Source organism: Aulonocara stuartgranti (assembly GCF_965226115.1).
Source record: "Aulonocara stuartgranti genome assembly, chromosome: 3".
NCBI lineage: Eukaryota > Metazoa > Chordata > Actinopteri > Cichliformes > Cichlidae > Aulonocara > Aulonocara stuartgranti.
In genome coordinates this window covers 3207351-3225324 of record NC_138941.1, presented here as the reverse complement: position 1 = coordinate 3225324, position 17974 = coordinate 3207351, and the positions used below count along the sequence as shown (strand labels likewise).

General features: G+C 43.0%; 1 protein-coding gene across 4 annotated transcripts in view; it reads right to left on the bottom strand.

Annotated features, from left to right (window-relative positions):
• Positions 1-17974, bottom strand: part of LOC309702306 (phospholipase D1-like) — a 57857-nt gene that overhangs the window by 7879 nt on the left and 32004 nt on the right. For 2 of the 4 annotated variants that reach the window (XR_014275416.1, XM_082526934.1), the window contains exons 1-2: positions 5401-5523; positions 3049-3154 (exon numbers count right to left, since the gene is read on the bottom strand). Coding sequence is in view for 3 of the 4 variants with exons in the window: in XM_082526934.1 (XP_082383060.1) it covers positions 3049-3066 (18 nt within the window). In the remaining variant the exon portion in view is untranslated. Of the gene's footprint in view, positions 1-3048; positions 3155-3420; positions 3440-5400; positions 5524-17974 lie in introns of those variants that run through there. The other 2 variants (XM_082526936.1, XM_082526935.1) reach the window with 2 other exon arrangements.

Sequence of the window (17974 nt, the reverse complement as noted above, 5' to 3'; positions counted from 1 at the left end):
ACATTACACAAGTTTCAAAAACAAATCATGTCTTACAATATTTACAACAACTAAAAGCTCTGTAAATCGGCTTTTAAGTGTTCATTGAAGTTTTGAATAATTCTCTAATTTTTTAAGGCAACTTATTCCACTTAAAAGTTGCTCTAAATGTAACAGTTTTACAAAACGTTACTTTTAACTCGAGCATTTACTAAATTGCAGCTTGTTGAAAACTGTGTAATATGATGATGTATTTCATCTGGATACTGCAGCTGAGCAGAATAAATGTGGTGTGTTTAACAGAATTGCTTTCTTTAGAACTACAAGTAAGCCATAGAATATTTTAGCCTGTACAGGAAGCCAAGAAAGGTTATTATGCATTTGATCAATATTAGTATAGTATGAACATCTTCACACTAATCTGGACGCCTTATTCTGGACTAACTGAAGTCTGTTAAGATCTGTCTCATTAGCTGCTGACCAAATGATTGAACAATACTCCAGATGAGACATTACTAGTGCATTAATGACATCTTTCATAATGAAGAAGTGATACACAAAGAGCATTTCATAGCCATAGCTATGCCTTGTCGGCAGAGTTATGTGACATTAGTGATGTTTGTACTTTCAGCGTTAACTTGGTTTTAAAGCCTTTAAAATATACGCCGTTCAATAGTCGACCTTAATCTGACAGAGAATGTGATGATTTTGTGGATAATTAAAGTCAGTCATATATCCACAAACACAACAAGCTGAAAGTCAGTGATGCTGCTCGGTTTGCAGTCCTGAACATCACGGCACAAGCAGGATCCACTGCACTGTTAATGTTAGCTGTGTTATATTGCTGCCTCTGTTCGGTGGTGTCGAGCCAAACGCACTTTAACGTGTGTTTGAACGAGCTGACGGTTCACTCGTTAAGCTGAAAGAAAGATGCTTTAATCACAGCAGTCACACATGTGTCCACTGCACCATCTGGAACTCTTCTTGTTTACACTCGTAATAACACAAACACTAAATCCTGCTTCTCTGGTGCTGTTGTGTAGCAGTGTGTACACCTGAGACTGTCACCTGTCTGTCTGTCCTGCACTCTCTCTCTGTTTCTTTCTCTCTGATTGTGGAATAAAAGTATGAACATGTGTTTATAAGTTACACTTGTGTTTGAATCCTGCAGCTTATCACACATTTGATTTCCATGTGTGACGACTGCAAGTGTCCAGAGTGAGGACAGACTGAGGGAGCCACTGCTGCACATCATCTGTGAGGCTTTGCAGCCCTGATGATCCACCAGGACAAACTCAGCCGTGTGTGAGGAAGAGGAGGAGGAAGAGCCAGCAGCAGCTGACAGATGGAGAGAATAGACAGACTGTTCCCTGTTTGTGAAGGACTGCTAGGAAAGTTTAACATAACTGTCTGTGCTGAATCAGTCTTATTAGGTAATGTTCAAATAATGTGATCATCCCAGTGTTTTCAGTGTGGGAGAAAGTACTCAGGGCCTTCAAGTTACACACTATGAAAGGCAGCAACAAGTTTAATGTTCAGAAACCTAAAGTCTGTATCAGCAGCAGGATGGAGCTAAAAATAAATGTTGGTTTCAGTTCTATGAAGCTTTGAGTGTTTTGGATCAGTAGCTGCTGTGTTTGTTGCATCATATTGCTGTAATTGTTTATATGCTTTATATATTCTGAGCTAAGTTGATCTATAGTGTTACATCATATTCTATAAGGATGTTATGTGTTTGTAGACTTTCTGCCCAGTTTGACCCATTTAGCAGAAGTCAGCCTGTTTAAGGCTCTGATATCTATTCTGTGTGACTTACAGCAGTTATGACATGGTCTGATTTTCTCACCCAATAAAGGAATATTTCATATATCAGTCGACTCTTCATTCTATCAGACACAGTTATCACAGCTCCTACATTTGCTTTTTACACATATATGTAAGCATTCAGCCACATTTAGTACCAACATATTAAATGAACAATATTTGTCTCTTATATATGAGACATCTGTATACACACTGTCACAGATACTTGTCTGTGAGTGAAGTGATTAATATAATAACTATAATATTGGCCATATTATATTTACATTACCACAGTGAGGTGACTTTAGTCTCATGAACAACATCAGCTAATTGTTATTTACAGCTAATCTTAAACGACTGTTCAGCACAGAAATGAAGCCCAACAATCATGTTTCACAGTCCTGTGGTCTCAGCCTCAGATACTCATCAAATCACACAGAGCTCATGTAGAAACAAATGAACTAAATATGTTCTCCTTCATTTCTGTCAAACAAAGCTGTATGAAACGTTTCCAGCTGTTAGTATCATGGTTGCTAGGCAACCTGGGCAGCACGACGGAGGCTAGACGTCCCATTTCACGAGCCTACGAGCCTCGCACTTCGGCCTTAGCGGTCTTTGAGTACCCTTGAGGACTTTAAAGCTGCAGAACCTGAATCGGGAGCCATGATGATCTCCAGCCTCGTGCTCGCCAACATTCTCACCTGAGTTAAGAAGACGATCACTGAAATGGTCTCAGCAGGTCCTTTGATGACAGCAATGAAATGCAGTGGTAAGGCGTTTTGGGGATTAAGTTCGTTTTCATGGCAAAGAAGGACGATGCAGTTCATCTGATCACTCCTCATAACATTCTGGAGTGCAGGCAAAATGCTATTATAAAAACTTAAGCAGCAACTTCTCCAGGTTCCAATATTTATGCAATTCTCAAACCTTTTGGCCACGACTGTATAACCTCTTCTGAAGTTTAGTGGATGTTATACATGGTTATGCTCAGGATGTGTCGGCCAGTTTCCACTGGAAACGCCTTTTGGTTAAACTGTCAGCGAGGAATTTGCATTTGCACTGTTACATTTTTATATAACTTTAATGCACATAAACAACAGCTGGTTGTTTCAGTGAAAATACATTGATGGGTTTTTAATAAAGTTGTGCAGCTGTAAAGTATTTTGTCTGGTGTCAATTCTATCGTCAGCTACATCGTTATGGCAAATGTTCAAATGTATATGGTGATAAATATCTTTGGTCATATGGTCCTGCTCTGTCTGTCACCTTCTGTGTTGAGCTCATTGTTTCCTCTGTAGTGGCTGAGCTGAGTCCAAGTAGCTGAAAATGTTCCTCTGCTGCTCCGTCAGACTCTCCTCCTCCTGCTGATCAGCTGGGACACAAAACAGCTCTTTGTTAGGCTCCACACTGCACTGAAGAGTCAAAGTGTCTCATATGTTCATCTGACAAGTAAAAGAACACATTTTTGTTTCCCGAGGTGGGCAACTTGTTGGAAACAAACACAAAAGCTTTGAGCACTGATACCTGCCATTGCTGGCATTGAAAGATGCAACGCCAGCAATGTGGATTGTCAAGACTCAAACCAATCATCAAGCAAAGACAACAGGGATCATTTGTTTCTGTTTATTTAGCATTCACAGCATTTGTAGTTGCCTTCTGTGCAGGGGAAGTCCACGCACACTGTGTGGTACCGCCATCCGCAGAAGGTGCATTCAACCTCTGTAAGAGAAACGAGGTTGTCTGAGACTGAAATGATATTAACTAAAGAAGTGGTGATTTGTAAAACTTCACATTTTGATCCGGGACGTACTCTGCATGAAAACAAGCGCTCACTCTTCCTGCTCAACAAATGACAAGGGCGGAGCCTTATACCACGTGATACAGAAGCTGTGCCGTGTGATGCTAAAATTAGCAGGGAAAAAACAACGGAGAGCACGTCAGGGATGATGAGAAAGTGACAGGAGAAAATCCGTCCCGGTCAACCACCCAAACATCAATAACGGGAACCTTAGACAGCGCTTCCCTATACACGTCGAACTGATATTCACTAAAGAAGTGGTGATTTGTAAAACTTCAAGTGTATGATAAGGTGAAAACAAATACACAACTGCATGTCATGTAGTTGAAGGTTTTTTTTCTTTTGGAAGACCGGAAAACACTGAAAGTTACAAATTAGTCCTTTATTTATCCAGGTAAAAAAAAATCTCATTGAGATTAAAAATCTCATTTCCAAGAGAGACCTGGCGTCATGGCAACACAAGTCACATACCACACAGGTATATAACATTTAAAACAAACACAATATCCCAACATGTGTAACAAATGTATTGTGCTTGAAACAAATTCAGAATAGGTGATAAAGCAGCTGCACATGTGTGTCACGAGTAAATCTGGCTGTATAACAAACAGAAACAAGTGATCCTGCTGTCTTTGCTCAACGGTTGGTTTGAGTCTTGACAATCCACATTGCTGCCATCTTTCAATATGTTGAATGCACCAGTGTAAGTGCAGCCACTCAGACTCAATGTGTTCATAGAAACAGGTGCAGATGTGTCACGAGTTCATCCAGCAGTAGCTATGGCACTTGGCCACAGGGGGCAGCAGTGGACTGACCTGCATTCGAGACTGCTCCAGCTGCTCTGTGACAGTCAGTAGATCTGCTACAAATTGCAGATCATATGCAAGTTTTGGAAATGACATTATAAATATTCCTAACTTAGCCACGGCAGCATTGTTGATGTATTACCTATATACTACAAATTATTCCACCTGCTGAAAAGTGGATCTAATGTGGGCGGACTCACACTTAGCAAATAAACTTGTGATGTGAGAATGTAATCAAACTGTTGATCAGAGGCAAAGTAATTTAAAGTTTATGATGCTATCGTCTAATGTTAGCTGACATGATGTTAGCTTGTAAACTTATGTTGTTGTCTGGGTCTCATGTCTGATCTGATGATAATAACTGTGACAACACAGAGATTAAATAAAGGACGTTGGTGGGACTTCTTATGTTAGAACTATAACTTCAGTTAAGGAGTGAGACGTAAGGTGACAAGGAGAATGAAGAGAATGAGAAAGAAGTAACTGGGAAGAGAAAATGAAAACAAAAATTTGAAATGATCAAATTTGTGTTAACAGATGATGGTGATTTTAAAAATTCAAGTAATTTAAAGGTTTTATCCTGTTTGTTGTTGTTTTTTTCATATTCTTCTATTTGCAAGAGGTTATTAATAAAACAGGTTCTCTTTCTGGTTTCTCTTTTTGGACGCACTCTCTACAGCTTATCACATCCAAAATGGCGGATGTCAAGTACAAAACCTCGACAGAAACAATCAGCAAGAATTTTAGCATCAGTCCAAAATAAAACTGTCCAACTACAGAGTTTTAAAATCCAACTAAACTATGAACAGAGATCTTTTACAAATAGGCTATTGATGAGATGACAGTGGTAACAAAAACGTACACATCCGCGCACACAGACAAAAAGGCGGGAGAGCGTTTAACGGTCGACCTCATGAGTCCGTTACCGTGAACTATGGAGCGGCAGATTTGTGCTGGAACTGAGCTGCACACAGCTGATGTTAGCCAGGAAACATTACACACTGCTAACGTTACCTTCACACGGAGCTCCACACGGAGACGATCAGCGTCAGGCACAAACACCAAGTTCAGAAAAGAGGAACTTTGAGCAGGAAGGAAAGAGTCAGAGCGGCGTTTGAGGACACGTTTACAACCACGAACATCAGAATCTGTCTGTGCTGCATTCAAGTGCAAGTTGGAAACTCACTAATCTCTGTCATGTTGTCCAAAGATGATTTATTTCTGCTGGTTTTCTTGTTTGAAACACAAACATGTGTCAGCACTTTGTTGTTCTTCACCCTGCAGCATTTGAATATTTCAGGAGTAAACTGATCATAAATTCATGAAGTCATGAATGAAAGTGCAGACTGAGAGTGGATCACATGATGTTTGAGGTGTGTCATGTGACATGTTCAGTATTGTCACACATGTCTAGATTGTCCCTGATATCATAGCTGCTCAAACACTGATGATTATATTTGAAGAATTATTCCTGATGGCAGCAAAGTTTGATTGGAGCTCTCTGTCTGTGCTGATTTGTCGCCCTCTGGAGGTCAAAGCACAAACTGCATGATGTCACTGTAACCACCACAGAGACAGGAAGTGTTTTTAAATGATGAAATATGTCAGTGATGCTGATAGTGTGTTCATCACAGACGTTCAGGCTTCATGTTGACATGAATCAAAGCTTTTATTCAGCAACTTTAACAGAAGGATCAGAAAAATAAAACTATACAGCACAGTGATGCTGACTGAAGCCACAGCATTAAACTAAACAAGCATCTGATCATCTTTAACAACATCTAATAAATAATGACAACTATTTACTCCTGTATTTCCTACAATAAAGCCTGTTCAGATATTTGTTGCTGATGGAAATGTAAAAGGCTCCCAGGAACCAAAGGACCAAAACAGAGGCAACAGTCACAGCTGCAAAGGATCCCCTAACACATAAACTGGTTCGAAGATATTTTCTAGCTCTGCAGAGGAGCTTGATTGCACGGACAGTAAAAAGTGGATTCAATAACAGCAGCGAGCGCTGAGTGATATAACGGTGCTGCGAGCAGCAGTGCAAAGGCTCACACAGAGACAGCAGCTACACTGTGTGTGGATGTGATCCACAGTCACAGCTGTGGGTTTCAGTCAGTGTGTCTCTAACTTCATGGTCACATTTCAAAGCTTATTGGAGCCAGAAGATGTTCAAGTAAAAGATTTATTGCTGTACTCGTCTACCAGGATAACAGGAGGTTCATAAAGCTGTGTAATACTTCAGCTTTCCATCATGGAGTAGTAGTTGTGTCCCTTTGTGTTTATTAGTGTGTTCACACGTCTACTTTAACTTCACTCTGTAATGAAAGGATTCAAATCACTGATAAATACATACATGCTGACTCTGAGTCTCAGTGAAGGAGGAAAGGATGGATGAAGGCAGCCTAGTGTGGGTCATGTGTGTCCAGCAGTCATCCAGGGCCTGGATCCATCTGTAACAGGAAGACAAAGTCCAGCCTGTAATCATCCTATCAGGCACAGCGTTTCCATCCAGCATCCTGACGACGCTAACAACCCGTCAAACGTCTCCTCTGGTCCACAGAAGTCACACTTCCTGTGTCATGTTTACCTTTTTAAGTGTGCTATTCAAGCCTGTGTGACCAACTCTGACTCTCCAGATTCCATCCTGGTCTCTGCTGCAGCTTCTTCTACACGACTGTTTTCTGTATAATAATATCTGCCTTTCCCGTCTCTGTCCCAGTGTGCCTGCCACTCGTCCTTCATCTTTACCTTCATTATACTCTTCACCTCACTTTCACTGTATTTTATAGTCAAACCTGCACGACTTCTTCTTGCTGCACCTTTTTAAACTTATCGTCCTGTTCATTGCATCAACACCGATATTCACAGGGAGCCATAAGAAATCCACTTCTATCCCTCTGTGTTTGATTCTATACAGTAAATGAAGTATATCAAAAACAATATGTTGCCTAGAGTCTGAAGACATATCACCTGTGCTCACTAGCACGCTGCTAGAGTCCCAGCAAACCACATACCTCCATATTAGTGCGTCCTCCACCCAGTTCAAGCCAGTAACATCACTACCAGCTCCCAGTATAAACTGCCACATCATCTGTAATTCTTTTACTCATCACCAAACTTATTTGTGGGAGAACAAATGCAGCAGCCGTTCTTTTATCTGACAGTGTTGACGCATCAGTAAATATCCTCACATGACCTGAGGACTTTCCCACTATATGAACCTGCTTTTAGTCGCCCCTCCTCCCTCGCCACAAGCTTCCTTTACAACATAACTTATAAAAAACAACTTTATTGACAATCAGCAATAACAATTACAGACAGTCTAGAAGAAGAATCACATGATCAAGGAGCAGAAGTTTATGGTTTTAATAGCTTTTACATTTTGGGAAAGTTTTAAAAACATTGTTTGGTTTTCTTTCTAAAGCGTTGAAAGGACGGCTTTGCATCAGAACAGTAAGATCAGCAAATGAATCCATTAAAGTTCTTTTGCCTTGTTTGCAAAAGAAGCCAAACAACATTTGTGTCACAAAGAGAGACTTCAGAACAGATCAAAGATCACAAACATCAGGCACTGATGCCAAACACAGAAACAGAGGCACCAGCAGGTGAAGGAGGCCTGTTGTAGAAATGACTCTGAGTGCTCAGGTAGAAACGCATGAAGAACCAGTGCGTCTAATATTTGGAAACCAGTCTGTGTTTGAGCGTCCTGGATGAAACACAGATCATGTTGCAGAGCGAGGACGTCGTCTTTCCTCCCGAGTGTGTAACTACAGGACGTGTGCAGAAGGTTTAATCGTCCTCCTGACAGTTACTGATGAACGAGTCCTTCAGGGAGGCTCCAGGATCACTGTGGCTTTTACCAGCTGCTGCTAAACTGAGAGGTGTTGCTGCTTCATGTGTGAAGATGTTTGCATGGCTTTAACAGTGCAGACGTTCCTCATGTGCACCCATTTCATATGTTTTATTGTGATGTTTAGTAACATCTGCTTCCCTCCTTCAGGCAGACGATAAAGTGAGCTCAGCCTTAAACATGTGGAGAGAACGTTTGACCGACAGTCCTGGGACGACTGCAGAACAATGGTTTGTTTTTAATGATAAAGTTTCATAATGGAAATAAATGCTGAGCCTGTTTCATGATGTTGGCCCTGCAGCATCAGGCAGGATTAATACTGTAACAAACGTGTGTCACAGTTATAATGACTTTAAATGAAGACTTGGGTTGGATGGAGATGTCAGCTGGATTTGTGCTGACTGTCACTTTAAATGTTTTCAGTTCAGCTTCTAAATCTACTTTTGTATAATGTTTGCTGAGTTTTGCACTTCATGACGCTTTTAAGAAGAGCCAATAAATCCTGACTTTACACAAAAATAAAGGTTTAATGTGTTTAGTGTGACAGTGGAGGAGAGCGCACATAATAAGAGTCATTAACAGAATGGTGACAATTATAATCTGTCTCATTTTAGGAGCAGCTCACAGGCACAACAGACTACAGAGCAATCAAAGCACCAGTTAAACGTCCATGTGACCGGCTTACAGCCAATGAACAATCAGTCCCCACTGTCCCCACCAACATCACTGTACTGGAAAGACTGTGCTGCCATGGTCAGAGATGAACTGGTACTAAAATGTAAGGCAGCTGATGTGTGTGGCCTTAGCAGCACAAATGCATCACGGCTGCAACGCTGCAGTGTGTTTAAACATTTGAACATTTCTGTGGCTTCAAACCAGCAGCTGCTCTGTACTCAGTCGTGTTTGTGTGTCTGTCAAAGTGATTGTTGTCTTTAAAAAGCCTTTTGTGTTGAGTTTTGTGAGCAGTGCCGAGCTTCTCTGTAGTCTAAGCTGAGTCGATATATTTGATTCCATGTTTGCTGTGATTTTCAAAGTCAGCAGCAGCAAACGCTGAACAAGCAAAGTTTGGGCCCATCAGAGACAGCAGTGGACCTGCTGACCTGTAGGTGTTGGAGGTGTTTGTGTGCAGCTGTGGGTCAGTCAGCTTTATTTCACTTATCCATGACAGAGCGCTGTTAGCTGTGAGTTAGCATCCACTGAGCTGTTTCATCTACTCTGTCACTGCCAGCAAGCAGAGCCCAGGGTTGGCTTCATAAGCTGGACGTGGCCTTGCTCAAGGGCACTTTAGCAGCACGTTCCCAGCAGTAACAGAGGGATTCAAACTGGTGACCCTGGAGTAGGAATCACCCAGAAAAGTCACCTTATGCCAGAAGTTTTAGTGAGACGGGAACAACATTACAGCTCTGATGTCATTGACCTGTGCAGTGAGGACATATTGAACTGTGAGGACACAGCTTATAGGTTCAACACTGACCCTGGGTCAGCATGTGCAGGTGACATGGTGTTGGTGTCACCACTACAGACAGCTCAGGTTCAACTGGTTCTTCTTTGATTTGCTTCTATAGCACAAAGGTTGACACCAGTCTGGTCCAGTTAGCATCTGAATCCATAAACGTGTGAGCTCGTCCCATCAGAGGACGTCAGCATCATGGGGATAATGTCTACAGCAGGAAAACACAGGGACAGTTGGGTTTGCTGCACATCTGGAACACACAGTTAGCTCAGATATGTTCATGTCGCTAACACCAATACAGTGACTGAGTGCTCTATAGCAGCTAATGCTAACAACTGTAACACTGCTGTTTGTCATGGTTTTCAGACCAAATGATAACAAAACGTTGGGAAAAGTGAAATATTGGAACATGAAATCATAAATTATTACATTTAAACAACAATAATACAGCTAAATTTCCCCTGTTGGCTCATAAGCTGCTCACCTGGATGCTACATCAGTGCAGTCCTCTCTGAACATTAGATAATCAACACACACACACTTATTGTTGAGAGGCTGACTTCACTAAACTCACAGAAACTCTTAAGAAGCTCCTCAAATGATGACTTTGGAGTTTTGTGTTACTGTCAGTGTATAAAAGCTAGAAAAGGAAGAAAAGCAGGAGAAATGATCAAAGTGCTGCTGTGTGCAGGAAGAACTACAACATGTTAGTGAGAAACACAAACAGGGTGTGAAACACACTCCAGAGGAAACGCTGTGTGCAGGCTGTCTGTGACTTCCTGTGTCTCTGCCACAGACTGGGACAGACACCAGTGAAACCAGTCACTGTGGTCATGTGCTTGTAGCCAGCAGCCTGTGATGTGAGGCTGCTTGAGTCAGTCGTCTGCTTCCACCATGTAAACCTTGGTGTCTCCTACATGCACAGATGTTTCCTACAGACTGTGCTGCTCCAGCTGTCACACAGATGTTGAATCAGCAACATCTGCTGTCACGTGCTCCCTGGTCCCACAGATAACAGGCTGCATACAAGAGGCTCACCTCTGCTACCTGCTGCTCCACTCCCCATCGCTGTTTTGGCCACGCCTCCCGTTGGTCAGCAGGTAAAGGTGAAGCCTGGGACATGGAAGCCTTTACAGCAGAGCTTCATGGGCCTGTCCAGCAGCAGGCTGAGGAGAGAAAGGTGACAGAGTTCGCTGTTACAAACAGTTTCTCAGCTTTGATCTAAAAGAGCTTCTTTCCTGTTAAAGCAGCTGAGAGTGAGCACATGTTCTCCCCCTGAGGTTCTCACAACAGAGGAAGAACTCACAGCTGAGGAGGACCAGGATCTCCATCCACTCACAGTCCCTGCAAACAAAACCACCATTTGAACTTTAACATTTGTTGTCAGTTCTTGTGTCACTCAGCACATCTCAGCTGTTCCTCTGAGTTGCTTCTGAAAGTCTTCCTGTGATTGGCTGTTCACAGACACATGACTACATGAATCAGCTCCACATGTTCTCAGCAGCAACATCTGGGCAGCTGTGACAGGTTAAAGACAACATGTTTCTAAGTGCAATTAGAAGAAGAAGCCAGTAAAGACGCGTCTGTGATGCAAAGCAACAGAAGAGCAACGTGAGCCATAGTAAGTGATGGAGGATGAACTGGTCCTGTCTCTGTTGGTGGGCTCGTATACTGGCAGGAAGGAAGCTTCTCTGGGATTTCTCAGGCTTTTCCCCGCAGCACGCCGTGTGATAAATACTCACAAATACTCACAAACGTGTCGTTTCATGCGTCGGTCAAACACTCGACGTCCAGCTGGAAACACTTCAGGGAAGTTCATCTGCCCGAGATTCAGAAAAGTCACAGAAAATGTCAAATTGTTGTGATATAGATGTTTATCAAATCAAATCACTTTTGTTGTCACATCACATGTGCAGGTACACTGGTACAGCACATGTGGGTGAAATTCTTGTGTGCGAGCTTCACAAGCAACAGAGGTGTGCAGGACGATAGGATATGATCATGGTCACAGCGCAGCCCCAGTGATGTTAAACACAGAGGGTTCAAACCTGTCGTTGCTTCATCAGTGTGGACGTTTAAAGATGGATGTAACCATTTAATTATGGTTACATAATTAATTATGTAATTAATTATGCAATGGGAGACAATGGGAAACAATGGGAGGTCGGACCTCCACGCGCTCTCCGGACAAAGACGCCGTAAAAAATGTAATAAAGAACACCAAAAAAAAGTTTCTGTAGAGTTAACGGCTCTGCGTTTCCAACAGAGGGAGGCAAATCTGGGAGGATGTTTATTTTAAAAACCCTTATACATCAGGTTCTTGTTCTCTGCAGCTTTCAGCAGAATTTCCTCACCAATGTGGTAGTAGTGCAATCTCAAGATGATGGGCCGAGGAAGATGACTTTGTTTGGGGCGCTGGCGATTCGCTCTATGTGCTCGATCGATGAGTGGCTTCTCCTCGAGAGATAGCGCCTCCGCCAACAGGTGTGAACCAACTCAGTCATCTTGGGTCCCTCTGTGCCTTCTGGTATTCCTGCAGTTCTTAAATGATTCCTCCTGGAGTGCCTCAAGAGCTCCACATCTCTCATCTAACTTCTTTACCTCCGCAGACAAACGCTCCACAGTGGCCTGGAGAGTGGCGATGGTGTCAGAGTGGTTCGAGGCACAGTCCTGCAGTTCAGTCAAAGTGTTATCATGCCTGGCCACGTCGCTTTTTATGTCCGAAATTGAGGGCTGGATGCTCTGGTTCAAGGATGATATCTCGCCTCCTATGGTGGTAGAAATCTCTAATATGCAAGTGTCCAGTGCTAGTTAGTTAGTTCTAGTTCTAGTGGTTAGTGGGGCTTTATTTGATGATTCTAGTGTGTGTTACATTGTTGTCATATTGTTGAGTCGCAGAGCTGCACAGTGTTACAGTTTCTGTAGAGTCTGGTATAAGGAACTCAGATCCCTCTGTGAATAATGTTCACTGAAACTGATCTGTAGTTAATGAACTAGTCAGGATTTACACTAGAGAATGTTTCTGCCATTACATGGCCTGTATTTGTAGAGCGCTTTACTCGTCCCTAAGGACCCCAAAGTGCTTTACACATCCAGTCATCCACCCATTCACACACTGGTGATGGCAAGCTTGTAGCCACAGCCACCCTGGGGCGCACCGACAGAGGCGAGGCTGCCGGACACTGGCGCCACCGGGCCCTCTGACCACCACCAGTAGGCAACGGGTGAAGTGTCTCGCCCAAGGACACAACGACCGAGACTGTCCAAGCCGGGGCTCGAACCGGCAACCTTCCGATTACAAGACGAGCTGCCAACTCTTGAGCCACGATCGGCCCACATATTGTTGTCTTTTGTTGCAGACACCAAGTGTTGAGATCCTGTCTCAACCTCCTACATTCTTCCAGCAGGTTACACATTATTTTTTGTATTTGGAATCAAATATATGTGTCAGTTGGGCCTAGTGCAGGGGTCAGCAACCTTTAACACCCAAAGAGCCTTTTGGACCCGGTTTCCACGCAAAGGGTCAGGGTTCGGGAAAACACTGGGAGCCGCAAATACTTTGTGACATCTAAAATGAAGATAACACTGTGTATATTGTTTTTACCTTTATGCTTTGTGTGAACAACTACAGTGTGTTGCTTATGAAATCCATGAAGTGCTACAGAGAAAATTACATTTGATTTATGTAATGAACACATTTTGAGCTCTTAAAGAAATATAACAAAGGAAAGCTGAACTACAATGATCCATGTAGCAAACACAAACTGTTATATCGCCTTTGGGCTTTTGGAGCCTTGACCTGACTTTTAAAAAAAGCGCGTTCATGCAAACATCGTCGGGTCTGCCGTGATATGTTTACAACGGGACTTCTGCTCCTGAACCTCTGCGCACAGCGTCTGCAGGTCGGGGCTGTACGAAGTCACTTTATCTCTACAGGACTGTAAGCTGTCGTCTGTGAGGCGTGAGCGTGTTTGTTTGAACACAGTTCACGGTGGAGAACAGCTGCTGACATAATGTGGATCCCAAGATCCATAACTGGCCTACCTGGGGCTGAAAGTCTCCATAAATGCAGGCGTTTCGGCGGCTACACCGGCTTCCACGAGTGTGACGCTTATTTTGAGAAAATAATAGAATATAAATGTATTTTTATATTTCAATATCACAATAATCTTCCAATGTAGAACTACAAGTTAAAAAAGAAGTAACATAAATCAAATCCACTTCAGCTAAATACTTCTCATTTATTTCCATCTTACATGCTGTGACTGCAGCCATTCCCACATCTCTGTGAATGGGACTCATGGACATGGATCAGTGGTTGTTGATCAATGGTCCTGAGAATCTGCATAATTAAGATGAAGGAACGGAGCTCCCAGCCCATCGTTCCTGCAGCTGCTTTCAGTCTTTATGCAAATGTCCTGTTTGTAAGACTGAAACCTGCAGCTGAGACTGAAGACGTCACCTGATGATGACGACACGTTTCTCCCACAAAACGCTGCGTCCAGATGAACAGAAGCAACAGACTCACTTTCCTGGATGATTGAGATGCATCAAGACTTCATTGTGTGTTACTTCTCATTCAGCACAGACACATTATTCCTGTTAGGTCATGTCAGCTGTCACTCAGTACAAGCACAACTGTGAACAACACAAACTTCTCTTCAATGTGTCACAGAAACACTAAGTGTGAGAGCCTGTATGACACACAGGACAGACTGTAAGCTCTGCTGGCTGCACAGCACTTTGTAGCAGTTTTCCAACATGTCCTCCACCCGTGATGTCAGTGGTGGGACCCCAGTCACAGCACTCAGCACCACCTCCTTTAAATGGATTTTATAGCAGTTCCTCCCGTTACTCGGTGCAACGCTTCTTAAATGTGTTTTTGCAGGATAAAACACAGCAGGTGGTGTAGAGAGGACGTCAGCTGACGGAGCAGAGGGAGGCAGACTGTGGATAAATGACAGAGTGAGAGGAGAGCAACCATGACAGAAGCACAGGTGTGGCAGATAGAAGTGGCTTTATAGACACTTATTGTCAGTCCTCGTGCATGCTGTGGAAATAAGTGTCTGTGTCATGAGGTGACATGTGAGCTTATCTTTGGTCAATAAAGCTGAACGACCAGTTTTCACTTTGCTTGTTACGCTTGTTTAGTGACGTCTGGGTTTCTGTGGAGCCCGAATTTTGATGAGTTCTGGTGAAATCATCTGAGATCATCTGAGCATCGGTGAAGAGTCAGCAGAGAAAGTGTGGGACAGAAGTTTGCTTTGGACACATGGACTGAAATCAAAAAGTAACAAACAGGATTTCCAATGGACAGTATGGAGAAGTGAAAGTACACAAAGGCTGTGCTGGAACACGTGTGTTACACTTTTTGACAGCTGAGAACAAAACACAATATTTTGCATCATCTCTGCAGTGTCTCTTCTTTCCTCTGCTGTTGTGCTTTTAGCTCCAAACTGTTTCAAATGGTTTGTCAGCAAGCTGACCTCTGACCTCTGCAGTACTAACTCCTGACCCGTACAAAGAGCGGGCGTTTCTGACCTTTGACCTGCAGCTGTATGTCTCTCAGTCTCAGTTCTTCTCTCCGTCACTGATGGAGCAGGTGTAGTTGCTGCTGACAGTCAGTCGTTTGTTTTCTCAGAGTGAGGCTGAAGTCTGAACTGTTCAGAGCATCAGGTCTCATCAACGTGCGCTGCTGTAACGCCGCTTTGTCCTCTGAGATCACCAGGTATGAAACCTGAGTGCTGACAGAGCAGCATGTTCCCCCTCATTCACCTCCACCACCACAGCCAAGGCATGCTGGGAAACTGAGGACACACAGACGGAGAACTGAAGTGTCTGCTGTGTGTTCATCTCAGAGTCCTCACAGGTGACACATTAGCTCCAGAACACCAAGCCAGGTGTTTGAAGCCTGACAGGGATTCTTCCCATCCAGAGGGAGGATTTAGCTGCACAACAATGAACATTAGTGTGTAGTTTAGAAACACAGACTGTGCCTGCACTGCATCTAGTGAAGAAAAGTGTTACTGCGAGAGAACCAGGCTCCTTTAAAGCAGCTGATATTAAGGTTGAAAAATCAACAATAAGCTGATGAAATCAACGTTTCACAAAATGGTCAGCAGCTAAAATCTGGAGCCGTTCTTTGGTGGTAATTAACAGTTTGTTCTTGTTAGCTAATTATGTCATTAAAGGTAGCAGCAGAAGCCTTGTGTTGAAAGCCCATTCACTCACACATTCACACAGTATGTGTGTGTCTGTGTTACACTGTGGACATCCCTTCTGTTGGAGCGCCATCTTGTGGCAGGTTTAAGAAATGTTCTTCTTGTAAATCCAAACTGATGCACCTCCATAGCAGACTGTGGAGGCTTTCAGTGACATGAAGACTTGATTTATACTGTCATATTCTCCTGTTACACAAAGCACAGCACGCTGAACATGGATGAACTGAAACTCCCAGCATCTGACTGAGGAAAAGCACAAATCATTCTCACACTGACTCCTGCTTGATTTTAGATTTGCTTTCAAATCCTCACACTTTCATATGAAGCACTAAATGGGCTCCAGACTGTTTATCTCAGCTTCCTGTCAAACACACTGCTGCTCACACCGAGGCTCAGTTTACTCCTCCAGCCTGGCTTAACCTGCTGTCTGTTAAAAACAGTCCCACACTCCTCTGTTTAATCCTTCTGATCAGACTCTTTGATTTTGTATTGTTTTTACCTGAAGTTGTGTTTTTGACATGGTTCTGTCTGTGAAATAAAGCTCACACACACACTGCTACAGTCCTTCATACACTTAGAAACGAAGCTGCTCCTTTCCTCAGTGCTGACACATAAAGAAGAGTTGCTTTTATATCCAACACGTCTCTGTTCCAGAAAACAGCTTCAGCAGCCTCTGAGTCTGAACTTGGAGTTGGTTATAAGCCACAGGCCTGTGTGCACAGCAATGAGGAAATATAATGCAGTAAGTGAAACATGGATGTGTGGAACAGATTATCCCAAAGGTTGATTCTGTTCATCTGGACGTTCTCAGTGAAACATTTGGTCTCTCGGTCAGGTGACTCCTTTAGTCTCAGCTGACTGCAGCTTTCCAAACCTTTGTCACTGGATCACTCACTTCATCTCCAACGTGTCCCTGACACAGACAGCTGGAGCCGTTACAGCAAAATCATTGATCATCGTTTTTAGAACATTAGCTGGTGTTGGTGGGCAGGCTAGCAGTGCTAATTGTTAGCACTAGTTCTGCTGCTCTCCCTTTGTCTCTGTTATTGTTGGTCTTTAGTGAACAATAGAAAGTGTCTTCATGTGACTGTTGCCTAATGTTCAAATGTAGATAACACCACCTGCACCAACCTGTTACACAGCACAACCCTCTGGTGTAGCTTTGGCTGGAGCACATATTGGCAGCTCCAGTGACATCACCACTCCATGGTGACATCATCTCTACAGACTGTGGCTGTTACATATCCTCACCTGGTAATAATAAGACTGTCCTCAGCTGCACACAGCTCCAAGATGAACAAACTGAAGTAAATACAAATTAGAGTTACGATAGATTGAAATCTTGTAATCAGAGCTAATTCTTAGTGAAACTCTCACAACATCATATCATGATCCTGGGTTAGTGTCTCGGTCTCAGATCACAACATCAGCACAGGCTTGGCTTGGGTGAGGTATTGAGTGGTTCTTGTCCATGACAGCTGCAGGTACAGTGCCATCAGCCATGCTGCACCACATGTCTGCCCAGGAACATTAGTGTGGCTGAGTCTCATGTAAACATTGTGCTAAAGTGGTGGGAAAGTGGCTGCAAGCTGGCTGCACTGTGTCCAATACTCTCAGTATGATATCCACAAACCTCTGAGTGTCACAGAGTGGGCCTGTGCTCAGCTCACTGTGCCCCATTCAATTCTACTTGCATAGTTTTACAAGTAAAATTAAAAGTTGCTCAATGATAAGTTATTGTAGTAACAACTAAGTCCATGGTCATTATTTGTTAATAGTAGCTTAAAGCTTCTGCACCAATCATGGAGCAGCAGGTTTAGAGCATGTGGATCTACAAAAGTAAGTCCCAGTAAGATGGGCTGAGCCTTACATACTAGAAGAAACATGTCATTCCCAGCAGATGAAGCGCCCTTTAAAGCAGGATCTCACTTTAAACCTAAAGAACTTGCTATGAGCATGCAGTGCATTCATGGTTATTATTCATACGATTGTGGGTAGCTAATAAAGTGCAACTATCACATTACATTTTATTATTAAATTGTTGTTAACAATCCC